The sequence below is a fragment of the Carettochelys insculpta genome, chromosome 1 (assembly GCF_033958435.1).
Source record: "Carettochelys insculpta isolate YL-2023 chromosome 1, ASM3395843v1, whole genome shotgun sequence".
Lineage (NCBI taxonomy): Eukaryota > Metazoa > Chordata > Testudines > Carettochelyidae > Carettochelys > Carettochelys insculpta.
Genome location: NC_134137.1, coordinates 127,811,673 through 127,825,316, shown reverse-complemented (window position 1 = coordinate 127,825,316; position 13,644 = coordinate 127,811,673). Strand labels below are relative to the sequence as shown.

Below are 13,644 nucleotides of genomic sequence, written 5' to 3'. Positions count from 1 at the left end.
AGGGCATTGCTGTGACCATCCTAAAATAACCCTATGTTCCCCCTGCAACTCCCTTTTGGGTCAGGACCCCCAACCTGAGAAACACTGGTTTCCCCTGTGATATCTGTATAGGATGGGGTAAGAACACACAAAAGGAGGGCACCAGATTTTATGATGCATGAAGTGCTGTATTTTGCACAGCTAGGAATTTATAGAGCCCCACATATAAACATCTCTTGACTTCACCAAGATTGCACAGAGTACAGACAAGGCAGGTTTTGAGCCAAGACACACGCACACAATGGTGTATTTCTTACTAGCTTTTTTAATTCGACTTAGCAGAATTTCTGCAGTAGCAAGGAAGGTATTTAAAGGGAAAATATATTTGTCTTACACTAATCCTGTAGCGATGAGGTTGGTTTAATTTAGAATATCTGGGGAGGGAACATACTGCAAAGCTAGATTTCAGTAGATATGGCAAAAGTTTATGTATGTGTAAAATATATTACACAGAAGTAATCCCAATGAAGCCAGTGGTACAACTTTCATGTGTACTTGCACGTGATAAGTCAGTGCCTTAAATTACCTTCTCACTCTGTAAAAGTGAAATGAAACTGTAGTTCGGCATATTTACTGCCTGTGTGTTTTCAGGGGTCCTTGGCTCCGTTGAGGATAATCAGAAGGCTGCTTGTGTGTATGTTCAGTTACATGGGCCCAATGATCATAGCAGACCCCGCAAGGTTCCCCAAAGACCACAGACCAGATAAGGATCGAAGGTGACCGGCCAAGGTTGATTGCCAAGCAAGGTACAAATAACAGTTGTCAAGTATTCTGATACATTGTACTAATGTACCTGCAGCAATGGACTGATGCAGTCAGTGGAAATTCCACTGCCCCCACGGTCAGACAAAGATGGTCCCCCCCAAAACATCATGTTACATACAAAGCACACATTACTGCTGACATTGTCAGGTTGCCACCCTTCTCCCTGTACCTCGTAGTTTGGTTAGATCATCTCTTATCCATCATGTTGTCATTTTAGACCCTGTCCTGAACCTAGGCCTGTATCTCTAAAGAGCGGGTACCCAAGTCTTCCTTAATAAGCTGATGGTACCTTGTGATTTCAATTTATAAACTGTACCACTTACCATTCTGCACCTGGACCAATTACCAATCAGTGTTTTTGTACTCTCAGCCCTATCTGAGCCAAGTTCTGTTGGCTGAGGCCTGCCTCCTGCTCACAGCTTAGCTTTGCTTTCAGCCATGTTTAGTCCACTGTTGCTAGACCTTAGGCCTTAAACCAGGCCTGTGCTGTCTGGGCTTAGGCTTTCCATCTTACTGCACAAACTACAAACGTTTGCATTACTTCTGAAACCGAATGTCCAGCATTACGTCCTTTGTGAAGCTGGAAGCTATCAGATCCCAGCAAGCTGAGCTTTTACTTGTAATGGTATTATTTCACAGGTTTTCTTCAATGTTTTTGAAGAAACATTTTATTTTGCTCTGAAGTTTGTCTAACCCTTTGTTTCATAAGCGAATATCCTTAGACATTCCAGACATGATCATGGGGTCTGCTGTGCTGTCATGGGGGTGCTGTCGGAAGGCTGAAAGGGATGTGAGACATGGAGGAAGGAGCCTAAGTATGCATATGCTTCCCCACTTCCTAAAAGGCCATATTGTACTTCTCCTAATGCGTTATGAAAGAATAAAATTTACCATGACTCACTCTTCTCCTCAGGCAGTTTTCCTAGTATGCTTTTGTCCACATAATTCTTGCAGGGGGCTAAGATATACTAAGCCCACCTTGCTTCTAAAGTCCACACACCTAAAGGCTCTGTCACGCTGCAAGTCTAGAAAAACTGTTTCCAGACTAAAATATAATGTACCTAATAAATGTGGGGTACCCGTGCTGTCTTTTGACAGTGTTCCAAATTATCACAATACAAATCCTGTTGAATACTGTTAAAAAAAAATTCTCAAACATTTTGTTGGTTCTATATTATGCCCTCACAAAATTAGAAGCAGTGTAGTACCACATAATGGACAAAAATATCCTTTAAAAATTACCCATCTTGGTGTTCTGCAAGCAATGAACAAAAACACATTGCTGCTATATTTATCCCAATCTCATTTTAGCCAGTTAGTGTTCTGTAGTATTAGAAAGGCTACGAAATTCAAATAGATACAACTAATGCTAATAGGCTAAATATTAAACCAGAAACTTCTGCTTTGATTTGCAGGTGCATTCATGTTTTTCAAGACATTTAAAAACACATATCACTGTAGTATCTCTGTGTATGTATAATAGGATATTCCTCTACTCTATTTGCTGGTCCCATTTTGCTCTGTAACCTGTGGGCTCGTAAGATCAGAGCTGGCAAAATAAATAATGCCACATGTACACATCAAAAACACAAAATGATTGTTGTTGGAGTTGTCCAGTGGAGAAACTGGGCCCTCATATTACTGCCTTTTTTGAGGATTGAGAGTTTATTTATGCATGCGATTCCATGCTTTGTTATTTGCAGCCCAAATTCACTCATAAAGAGGTCACCTTCTTCAAGGAAAATGTCAGAAAACATCTTTGAGAGAGACCTTTTAAGATGTTACAGGGAAAGAACAAATAAGAAAGAGAAATATGATATCTAAAGCTCTATCTTTGTCACCAATATCATGGATTCCATGACCTCCTGTGACCTCTGTAACTTCTGCAGCTGCTGCTGTGCTTGGCCCACGGGCCAGCTGAGTAGCTCAGGCAACACCCAGGCCAGGCACACCAGCTGCTGCTGGAGCAGTCTTGGGTCTCCCCTCTTGCAGGAATCTGGATGGGGAAGACTCAGGTGGGGCTTGTGGTGAGGTGGTCATCTGCAGTACGGCTCAGCTCCTACCTCAATGTGCAGCCTCCACCAGTACAGACGCTGCCCGCACAGCTCCTGTCAGTTGTGTTTCCCAGCCAACGAGAACTGCAGAACCTGGTCTTATGGTGGAATGGAGACAACATGTGGAGCCAGGGCCACTGCTCCCCAAAAGCTCAGAAGGGAGCAGTGCTCCATGTAATCTGTGTGCTTATGCCTCCACTCAGGAGAGAGTCCAATGCCACCCAGCTGACTAGCAGAGCACCCACAGCTAGGGTCTTTATTATACTGTGGTGCACACTGACACATGCCTTGGTGCAAATAAAAAAATTATTCTGCAAACGGTTGGAAAAGATTATAGGGAACATTGGTAGGGAGCCTGCCCCATCCTGCCAACCACCCACTCTCAGCACCCACCTCACCCCCTGGGACACCTGCCTCCTGCAAGCACTCACTCAGCACCCACTCACTCATATCCCCACAGCATCCTTTCAGGTCATGCCTCCCAGAACCAGTGTGCCCCCAAGATTTAGCCAGGAGTATTTAGTAAAAGTCCTGGGCAGGTCATGGGCCATGACTTTTCATTTACCGCCCATGACCTGTCCCTGACTTTTACTAAAAATACCTATGATAAAAACTTATCCTTAATGGTATCTGAACTCCAGTTGTGGGTTACCCTACAAAAACATTTTGACTGAAGTCCAAGGGTACTGCTACACTTAAAAAAGCTACAGTAGCGATGCTGTACTACTTCAGTTAAGATACTATTATGCCAATAGGCACAGTTAATCCACCTCCGCAAGACACTGTAGCTATCGCCATGGAAGAAGCCCCTTCATCAACACAGTAAATCTGGGATAAGATGGACGTAACTGCATTACTGGAGGGGGCGTGTAAAATTTAAACCCCTGTGCAACAGTTATACTGATGTATGTTTGCAGTGTATTTCTGGCCTAAGTTATTGAATAGCCTATTGTTTAGAAAGAATCGATTTTCTCTGTGAGGGAGAGTCAAGGCTATAATGCCTGTTCTATGGAATCTAGTCCATGCCCCTAATAATTGTTGTGGTCCTTCTTCATATTAGAAGTGGAAAAAGTACTTTTTTTGAGATGGGAAAACCAGACCTGCACATAGTACTCAAGGATTTATATAGTGGCATTATGATATCTTCTGTTTTATATTCTATCCCTATATTAATGGGGTCTAACATTGTTATCTTTTTCGCATACCATGCACAAATTTTCAGAGAAATCTACATGACTTCAAGATCACTTTCTTGAGAGGCAACAGTTAATATAAACGCTATCATTTTGCATATATAGTTTGGATAATGTTTTCCTATGTGCACTACCTTGCATTTATGAACAGTGAATTTCATTGGTCTTCTTCCTAACCAGTCACAAAGTTTCATAAAACTCCTTTGCAGCCAATATTTGTTTTAATTATATTGATTAATTTTGTAACATCAAACTTTATAACCTCACCTTTTATCCTTTCTTCCAGATCATTTATGACTATGTTGAACTGGGGGGTCCCAGTCCAGAACCTTGAGGGACCCTGCTATTTATCTCTACCCCTGTGAAAGCCGACCATTTATTAATTTACTATATTTTAACCATTTAATGACCCATAAGAAGACCACCTCTCTTATCCCCAGGTCATTTACTTTGCTTAAGAGCCTTTGGTGAGGCACATTGCCAAAGGCGTTCTGAAAGCCCATTTACATTATATTCACTAGATCACTCTGGTATATGTTTTTTTTAATCCCTGTTCCTCATCCCCACCCCCGATAAAGAATTCTAATAGGTTAGCAAAACATGATTTCCCTTTACAAAATTTTGTTTGATTATTTACTAATATATCATGTTCATTTATGTGTCTGATAATTATGTTTTTACTACAGTTTCAACCAATTTGTCTCATGCTGAAGTTAGGCTTACCAGCCTGAAATTGCCAGAATTGCCTCTGGAACCCATTTTAAAAGTCAGCATTACAGTCGTTTGGTACAGGGACTGATTTAAGTGTTAAATTACATATGACAACTAGTAATTCTGCATTCCAATATACTCTTAGGTGTGTATCATCTGATCTTGGTGACTGGTTTCATTTATCAATTTGCTCCAAATCTTCCCTATTGAAACCTCCTATCTGGGTCAGTTCCTCAGACTTGTCATCCAGAAAGAATGACTGAGGTGTGGGAACATACCTCATATCCTCTGTGGTGAAAACTAAACTGCAAAGAATTCTTTTTACCTTCGCTGCAATGGCACTATCTTCCCTGAATGCTCTTTTAGGACCTGCAACATCCCATGGCTCCACTGTCTGTCTGGTGGGCCTCCTGCTTCTAATGTACTTTGAAAAGTTTTATGTTAGTTTTTGTCTCTTTTGCTAGTTGTTCTTCAAATACTTTCTAAGCCTGCTTAATGATACTTTTACACTTGACTGCCAGCCTTCACGTGCCTTTCTAGGATGTTCTCTCAGTAGGATCTAATTTCCAATTCTTAAAGGATATCCTTTTGTCTCTAACCATCTCTTTTATTCTGTTTGGCGAGGACAGCATCTTTTGGTTTTCTTCCTGTTTTGTTTTATAAATTTCAGTACATATAAAGTTTGAACCTCAATTATAATGTTTTTTTAAACATTTGCATGCAGGCGTGTCATAATTTCACTCCTTGCCAGTCCTTTCAATTTCCACTTAATTAGCTTCCTTGTTTTGCTGCATTTCTCCTTTTTGAAGATAAATGTGCTTATTTGGTATTCCTGCACCTCAAGGATATTTAAATACGTTATAGTCACTATTACTGAGTGGTTAAGCTATATTTAATTCTTGGACCAGGTATTGAACACCACTTAGGACTACATCAAGAATTGCCTCTCCCCCTCTGGGTTCCAGGATTAGTAGTTTTTAAAAGCAGATATTAACGGTGTCTAGACATTTTATCTCTGAATTCCATCCCAAGGTGACATGTACCCAGTCAATATGGAGATATTTGAAACCACCCACTATTATTGGATTTTCTGTTCTTGTAGCCTCTCAACTCTCCTGGAGCATTTCAGTCACCACCATTCTGCTGACTGAGCGGTCACTAATATATTCCTATCATTCTACTCATATAGTTCAACTACAGAATGCACACACAGGTTGATTCATTTCAGATGTTCACCTTATTTCACTCCAGTTTTTCACATCTGGAGTCACTCTCCCATCAGCATGAGCTACTCTGTCATTCCTATATATTTTGTATAAAAGTATTAGTCCCACTGTTAATCCACCACATTTCCTCAACACCCATTTTATCAATATCTTCATCTAATACTAGGCACTCACATTCACCCATCTTAGCATTTAGACATCTTACATTTGTGTACAAGCACTTATGAAATATGACAGTTTTATTAAATTGTCCACCTTCATGCAATTTTATTGAATGGGACTCTTGTCTGACTGTTTCTCTCAAGTTCCTACTTACACTTTATCAACTTCAATCCTTTTTACAGGGGTATGTGTCTCTGTTAATAGAGTATCCCACTAGGTATGTGTCTGTCTGAACCACCGCTCTTCTGCGCCTGTCAGCTTTTTCCAAGCCCTCATGTGAAAATTTCTCCATGACTTTTTAAAGTAAATATACCAGCCATTGGGTTTTGGGATAGGCGGAGCCCATCCTTCCTGTATAAGCATCCCTTTCCCAAAAGGGTCCCCAAATCCTAGGAAACATAAAATCCTCTTTTGAACATAATCATCTCATCCACACATTGGTTACCAATTTGAGTTCAAGATGCTGGTTGTGACCTGTAAAGCCTTAACTGACTTAGGACCTTTCTTCTTGAGACCTCTCCCTGAGCCATATTGCAACAGCTGCAATCAACAGGGACATTTAATGTGGAGTCCAAGTTCAACCAGTTCCCACCTTTTGCTGCTCCTGGAGGAATTCTGCACCAAAATATTAAAGCTTCTCCATACAGTATTTTGCAAGTTTTCAAATTTGTCAAAAGAATGTAATATAATCCTAACCGTTTAAAATATTTTGGTAATATATTTAAACTCCAATACAATAAATGGAGAATGAGAGTGTGGAGCACTGGAGGAAACCACCAAACCTCCTTTGCCTAGTTATAATGAAATCAGGTTTTACCCTTTATTTCTAGTCAAAACAAATAAAGGCAGTCACATGTTCAGTGTTACACCACAGGAAACTAAAGAGCAAGTGAGGGCTGGGGACTCAAACTCACAATTTATATTGTCTAGGGATCATCTGAAGAAGCATCAGCAGTGAACAAGTTCATGGATCACATTTTGATGGGAAATTCTTTCAGTCCAAAAATTTAGACTAACTCTAATTACTAAAGCACCATAAGTATGTATAAGGCCATGTTGTCCTTTACACCAACTTGGCTATGTAAAAAAGAGCCTTAAAACTTTTACACCTGTGTTATGCTCATGAGGGAATTCATAAAGACGATGTGAACAATTCAATAAGCAGGAAGGCTGCTATATTTTGCTTTGCCTGAGGGGACAGAACCTGCCCCATACCTACTTCCTGAGAAACACCTTGAAATCCATCCCTCCATGATGAGCATAGGAAGTGAAGTGAAGTTCCTCTCTGTTTCTAATGCATGGCTGCCCAGATCCTTTCTCCTCACACTGATTTTCATCTCTATTGGCTGCTCTGAGCATCTGAACTAAAGTGCAGGCGCTGCCAGGAAGGGGAACATGGCTGTGCTTGTAGCCTTCCTTTGCTTCCCTTTCAGAAGTTAGTTTTCTGCGAAGGAGCAAATAAATGAGCAGTGATGCAGAATACCCCCTACCCCACAATACTTTTGTAGTGCTAACAATGTTAGTTATGTACCAGGAAAGGAGTTCTTTAGTTTAATGTATATATAACCGCAGAATCAGCCCACAGCTACTGAATTATATAATTTTATCCTGAAATACATGCTTTCCAGAACGTATTTCAGATTTCCTGCCTATACTCCTGATCCAGCAAAGCACTTAAGCATGTGAACAGTTCCACTGAAGTTAATGGGACTAGTTACATGCTCAGGGTTAAGTATCTGCTTAAGTGCTGTGCTGTATCAGGTCCCTTGCATGTCTAGAACATAAATTACCCAGAATGGGTGATCAACAGATTAGGAGAGAGCACCTACTATTGCATGAAAGTAGGCCAGTTTTCCACTCTGCCTGCCCCCACATTTTGTATCAGTGAACTTTGCATAGTAAGTGACTGTAGAGGTTATATATTTCTCATAGGAACACACCCATTCTAAGTTCAATACACATACATTACCATAATGACAGAGACGGACAAGAGAGACTACTGCTTTCATGGGACATGTAACTACTGTATAGTTCAATTCTTTGGGAACTGAATAAGCATACAACTGAAATATATTCTTTTGCTGTGCTATGTTTTCTTGCACTGTCTAGCGAGATTAACCTGGAAAGATGGGTGAAAAGGGCTGCAAAGAATCAATAACAGACCCAAAAATAGTTGTTCATGCATGATATACTATCATAGTGGCTGAAGTGTCTTACTGCACATTAAATATATTAACAGAGAGTAAGCCGTGCTAGTCTATACACTATCAAAACAAAAAGCAGTCAAGTAGCACTTTAAAGACTAGCAAAAGAGTTTATTAGCTGAGCTTTCGTGGGACAGACCCACTTCTTCAGACCATAGCCAGACCAGAACAGACTCAATATTTAAGACACAGAGAACCAAAAACAGTAAGCAAGGAGGACAAATCAGAAAAAGATAATCAAGGTGAGCAAATCAGAGAGTGGAGGGGTGGGGGGAAGATCAAGAATTAGATTGAATCGTCTGCATACTTGACAATATAATTCTTGATCTTCCCCCCCACCCCTCCACTCTCTGATTTGCTCACCTTGATTATCTTTTTCTGATTTGTCCTCCTTGCTTACTCTTTTTGGTTCTCTGTGTCTTAAATATTGAGTCTGTTCTGGTCTGGCTATGGTCTGAAGAAGTGGGTCTGTCCCACGAAAGCTCAGCTAATAAACTATTTTGCTAGTCTTTAAAGTGCTACTTGACTGCTTTTTGTTTAAATATATTAAGTGACATCTGACCTCCACCTTTAGAAACAAACCACCAAGGGGCAAAGAACCCCACACAACCTCCATGATTTATCAAAGTTAGGGCTCTGAACTGTTGTATAAAACATTAAAGTCAAAGATGGTTCTGCTAATATAACAGAATTTAACATTTTAAATAAATCTTTCATCTAGCAGCACAACCATCTTTCAAGCCTTGTGAAGTAAGCACTCATACGCCCACTTTTCACTAAGGCTGTGTCTAGACTGCAGGGAACTGTTAGCAAAAGATACACAAGCTGCACACCACAGTTTGTGTGCATCTGCAGACAGTTCTGCTGGGAGAGGCTTTCCCAATATTTGGCACAGCCACAAGGGGCCAAATGTCACGAAGAGCTCTTCTGCTGCGACACCCCTTCTGCCTTGTGGCACAACATGCACCAGGGATGTCGTCAGACTGCGCCCGCTTTTCCAAGAGGGGTTCAACTTCTAGTGTAATCTCTTTGCATGTGGGTGACCTTTCCTTAATCTATTTTTAGAGTCTATCTAAAACTCCTATAAATTTCAAGCCATTTTTCCCCATCACTAAATGAACTTTTTAAAAGTATGCATGCCAAAAGTTTTATATTCACTAACTGTATTCTTTCACTTTGTTTCCCACCCTTGTGTTCATTTTTGACTGTTACAAGTAACAGAGAACTGTAACATGCTGCTTACTCTATCATGAATTGCACTTCATTTTTTAATATTTATTGTTTTCCATTTGTAAGATCCACCTAACCTCTTTGACCTACTACAAACAACAAACAAAAGCTGATTAAAAGAAATAGGTCTAGTTTTCTTAACACAGAGGAAATTATGAAATGGAAAAAAATAAAGGGGATAGAAAGAAAAGGGGTGTTTTCAGTTAGTCAGCCAAAACAAATTTATGCTAACCTTATATAAAAAGACTGTACACACTGTAGATTTAGCTTCTGCACTCAGCCAACATGATTCACCATAAATTTAGCTGCACAAAACTTTTTTTTATTTATTTTAAACTTGCAGATGTCTGCCATGGTAAACTCAAGGGTAGAGACTTCTCATTTGTGAATTTCAACCACATGATCAACCTGAACCTAACAGCTGTAGAAACTATTTTTAGATCAGGAAATTAATCTCCCTCATCCCAACAATCATGGAATGAAAAGTGGTCTATATGTTTCACACAAGAAGGGGGGAAATATAATATAAACCCTAAACTTAAATCTTGACTCCCCCATTCCCTTGACTTCTACTGGGACAGAGTTTCATGAAGAGCAGACGTTTACAACATGACAACCTCTTGGTCTACTGAATCAGAATTAAGCTTTCATGGTGAAAAACAGTGAATGACCGCCCAGCCAGGACATGTACAGACTCCAAATAAAATTAAGATAACAGAAGACAATGTCACATACTCACAACAATCGTAGAATAAGTTTCTTTTTGGCATATCAAATAAACAAAGTAGCCTTTGAGAGGGCTTATTAAGGAACAAAAAAAAGCTAAGGTTTAAATAGCTCAATTTTCTTTTAATTACAGTTCATCACAGGAAATTTTATTATTTTTAATATTATCTTCGCTCTACAGTTATCAGCCTCATCGAAGAGCAGTATTCTTTCCTCTTACCACTGTTTTTGACTCCATGTCCAACATGACGTATTGTAATTTGATTTATGTTTTGCTCCAATTTGGATTGCAATCTTCTCAGCACACAGACTTCAGACCAAATTCTGTTCAGTTACTCGACTCAGTTAACATGGTCTTTGATCCTAGTGAAATTACTCTAGATTTACACTGTTTAAATTAGGGCAGAATATGATCCATTGTCTTTGTATTTTCTTCTAAAAGCATTATGCACATATAAGAGGCTAAATAAACATTTTGTAAAATTAGATGGAGTAAAAACAAAAAGGTAGATTGGAAGCTATTTACTGAACACATGAAGTTGCAAATGAACTACTAATGCTGATTTTTCTCAATGTATATTCACAGGATGGCAGAAATCCTATGAGCATCAGGGAAGCATAAAATTGCCATGAAATCATTTTCTTGGCTCTACTCAATCAGTTTTAGTCCTGAATTTGTGAAACTCTGCTTGTTTCATTAGGTAATCATGTCTTAGCCACAAATGAAGAAAGAGATCACTCAAGGTGATTTTCCTCAGATCTATCCTGGTATTACAGGCTAGATGGTTTCTGGAGATTTGCTTGCAGTTCTCAGCAGGGATGGACAGAATCAATCTTCAGTGCCTCTGCTCCTTTCAGTTTTAGATATCCCAAAGGATAAGTCTGCTGCAGAACACCAATTGCCCAATCTGTATTACCCCTGCTATTTTGTGTGTGTACATGAAGCAATAGATAAGCCACCTTCATATTAACCACCATAAAGTCTAAACCTGCTTTAAGCAGAACGAGACAACAAGGTCATCAAAATGCTTGTGGTCAGCCTGTACTAAAGCTGCATTTGTGGTAGCTCAAAAAAGTGAAATTTTAAGACAAATGCTAACATACCCCTTCTGTTTCAATGACTAACATGGGCAGTTACACTAGTACAGCTCCCCTTGAGCTGAGCTTACCAAGTTACAAGAACTTGGTCACATTCAAAGAGTCCAAATAAACTCTGAAGAATCAATCCTTTATTTAAAAAAAAAAAGAAATATGGCTCATTGGGCACTGGATATATTGCAACACATGTATGAAGGAAATTTAAGCCACCATGACTGTACGTGTTTTCACTCACCACTGGTACAAAAAGAATAGCATAGGGGTCTTGGTGGTAATAAGGGTGAGCACCTCCCATCTCTCTCCTTTCCTTGCAGGTTAATCCAACTAATTTCAAAACTTTTCTTTTTCTTATTTTTCCCTACACTGTCCGTTAGGATGCAATCTACACCCTGCCTTAATATTTTTGGTTACCTTTAAGATCATCTAGGAAAAAAAAAAAAAGTTCAGGACCAGTTCCTCGACCTCTCCTTCTCATCTGGCTTATTCAACCTGCTACTCTTCATAGAGAGCAAAGGCAACCCTCCCTGCAAGGCAGGGGCTCAAACTCGCACAGCAGTGACCAGCTCGGCAGGGAGCCCTCCTGCGGGAGTTGGAGAAGTCCCTCACAGAGAGAGACACGCGGTGGGTTGGTGCGGAAGCCAGGGGACACCGGGACTGCGTTTGGCTTCCAACTGCAGCTGAACAAACAGCCCGGGGAGGGGCAGGGGCGGAGGGCAGGGGAAGGTCAGCGCCCTGCCCACAACGAGAGCGGCTGCCACAAGGCAGGGGCATTTGCCAAGTAACGTGTCCACAGCCAGACCAAGCACCCCGGCACGGTGACTCCGGCAGGGCCAAGCCCCCTCAGCCCCCGCCCCCGGCCCGGTCTCCGTGCCGAGCCCCGCCAGGGCGCGGAACAAAGCGCCTGCTCCGGTCTGGCCCCCTGGCGGGCAAGTCCCACCGCGGCCGGCGGCCGCTGCGGTACCAGGCACAAGGGACGGGAGTGGCGCTTCCCGCCCGGCCCGCGGCTCCCTCCCCACCCGGGCAGGGCGGTACCGGTGAAGCGGCCCCCGCCGTCCCCGTGTCCACGCCGCCGCTGCAGGACGAAGTAGCCGCTGCTCTTCTGGGTGACCCAGAGCTTGAGCGCGTTCTTCAGCAGCACCTCCTCGGGCCGCAGCCACATCGCGCCGCCGCCGCCCGGCCGCCAGCCCGCTCGCATCCCGGCCCGGCCCGGCCCGGCTCAGCCCAGCCGCGGGGGAGGAGCCTGCACGCGGAGCCGCCGCTCCCTCCTCCCTCCCCGCCCCGGGCCAGCGCGGCCGCGATTCGCGCAGCGTCGCCAGGAGGCGGCCCCGCTCCCCCGCCTGGCCTGGCCCGGCCCGGCCCCGCGCCGCCGCCGCAGCGCCTCCCCCCCGCCTCGGGGCTCGCCGCTCCGGCCCACAGCCCGGGAGGGGAGAGACCCCGCGGGGGAGCTGCTGCGCCTCCCGACCGCTGTCCTCCGGGACTGGAGCACCGACTGCCCCTGCTCCCGGCACACCCCCTCCAGGGTACGCACAGCTGTGAGCAGACCGAGCAGTTCATTAGGCCAGGCCCGGAGCTGGGGCGGGGGGGATATCCCTCCTTAAGGCTCCTAAGCGTCCGGCACCAGCGGTGTCCGCCCCCCTTGCATTCATTCCCACGGAGAGTGAAATCAGCGTCCCCGCCACACTCACCCACCCCATGCCCGGTGAAGGCTGGACCTGCTGCGTGCTACGCTGCCCATCCCAACAAGCAGGAATCAGGGTGCTCCTCTACCCCGCAGAAAGCTGGGGGTGCACAGGTGGATGCGGAACTGGGGGTGCTGTTACACCCCTGGCATGAAGTGATTGCCATCACATACATGATTTACAGTTTGATTCAGTGGCTCTCTACACCCTAATCTATAAATTGTTTTAGGTTAAAGTTCGACCATTCAAAGAAGAGGAAAACCCGGAGAGGGCATGTATCTGCATCACTATCTACCAACTCACTCTGTATTAATACACGTTCATTAATACTATGGGAGTTGGTAGATACTGATACACTCCCTCTCAGGAATGTCATGTTGATACAAGGTGGTTTGGTAGATACACTCCCTCTCCTGCCCCACTGCCTTGTGGGTTATCCTGGGAAGGAGCAAGGCCAAGGGAGTAAACCCTGACAGAAGATCTGGAGGAGAGTCCTAAGGCAGTTCTGTGTCAACTTCTGGCACTGTCCCGGCAACTCCTGCAGCTGAGCTGGTGCC

General features: G+C 43.0%; 1 protein-coding gene across 2 annotated transcripts in view; it reads right to left on the bottom strand.

The window, feature by feature from the left end:
* The window catches only part of TBC1D8 (TBC1 domain family member 8), a 75,365-nt gene extending 62,743 nt beyond the window's left edge, over positions 1-12,622 (bottom strand). For both annotated transcript variants that reach the window (XM_074991577.1, XM_074991586.1), the window contains exon 1: positions 12,441-12,622. In XM_074991577.1, coding sequence (XP_074847678.1) covers positions 12,441-12,603 — 163 coding nt within the window. In that variant the 5' untranslated portion in view covers positions 12,604-12,622. The remainder of the gene's footprint in view (positions 1-12,440) is intronic.
* Between the last annotated feature and the right edge of the window lie 1,022 nt (positions 12,623-13,644).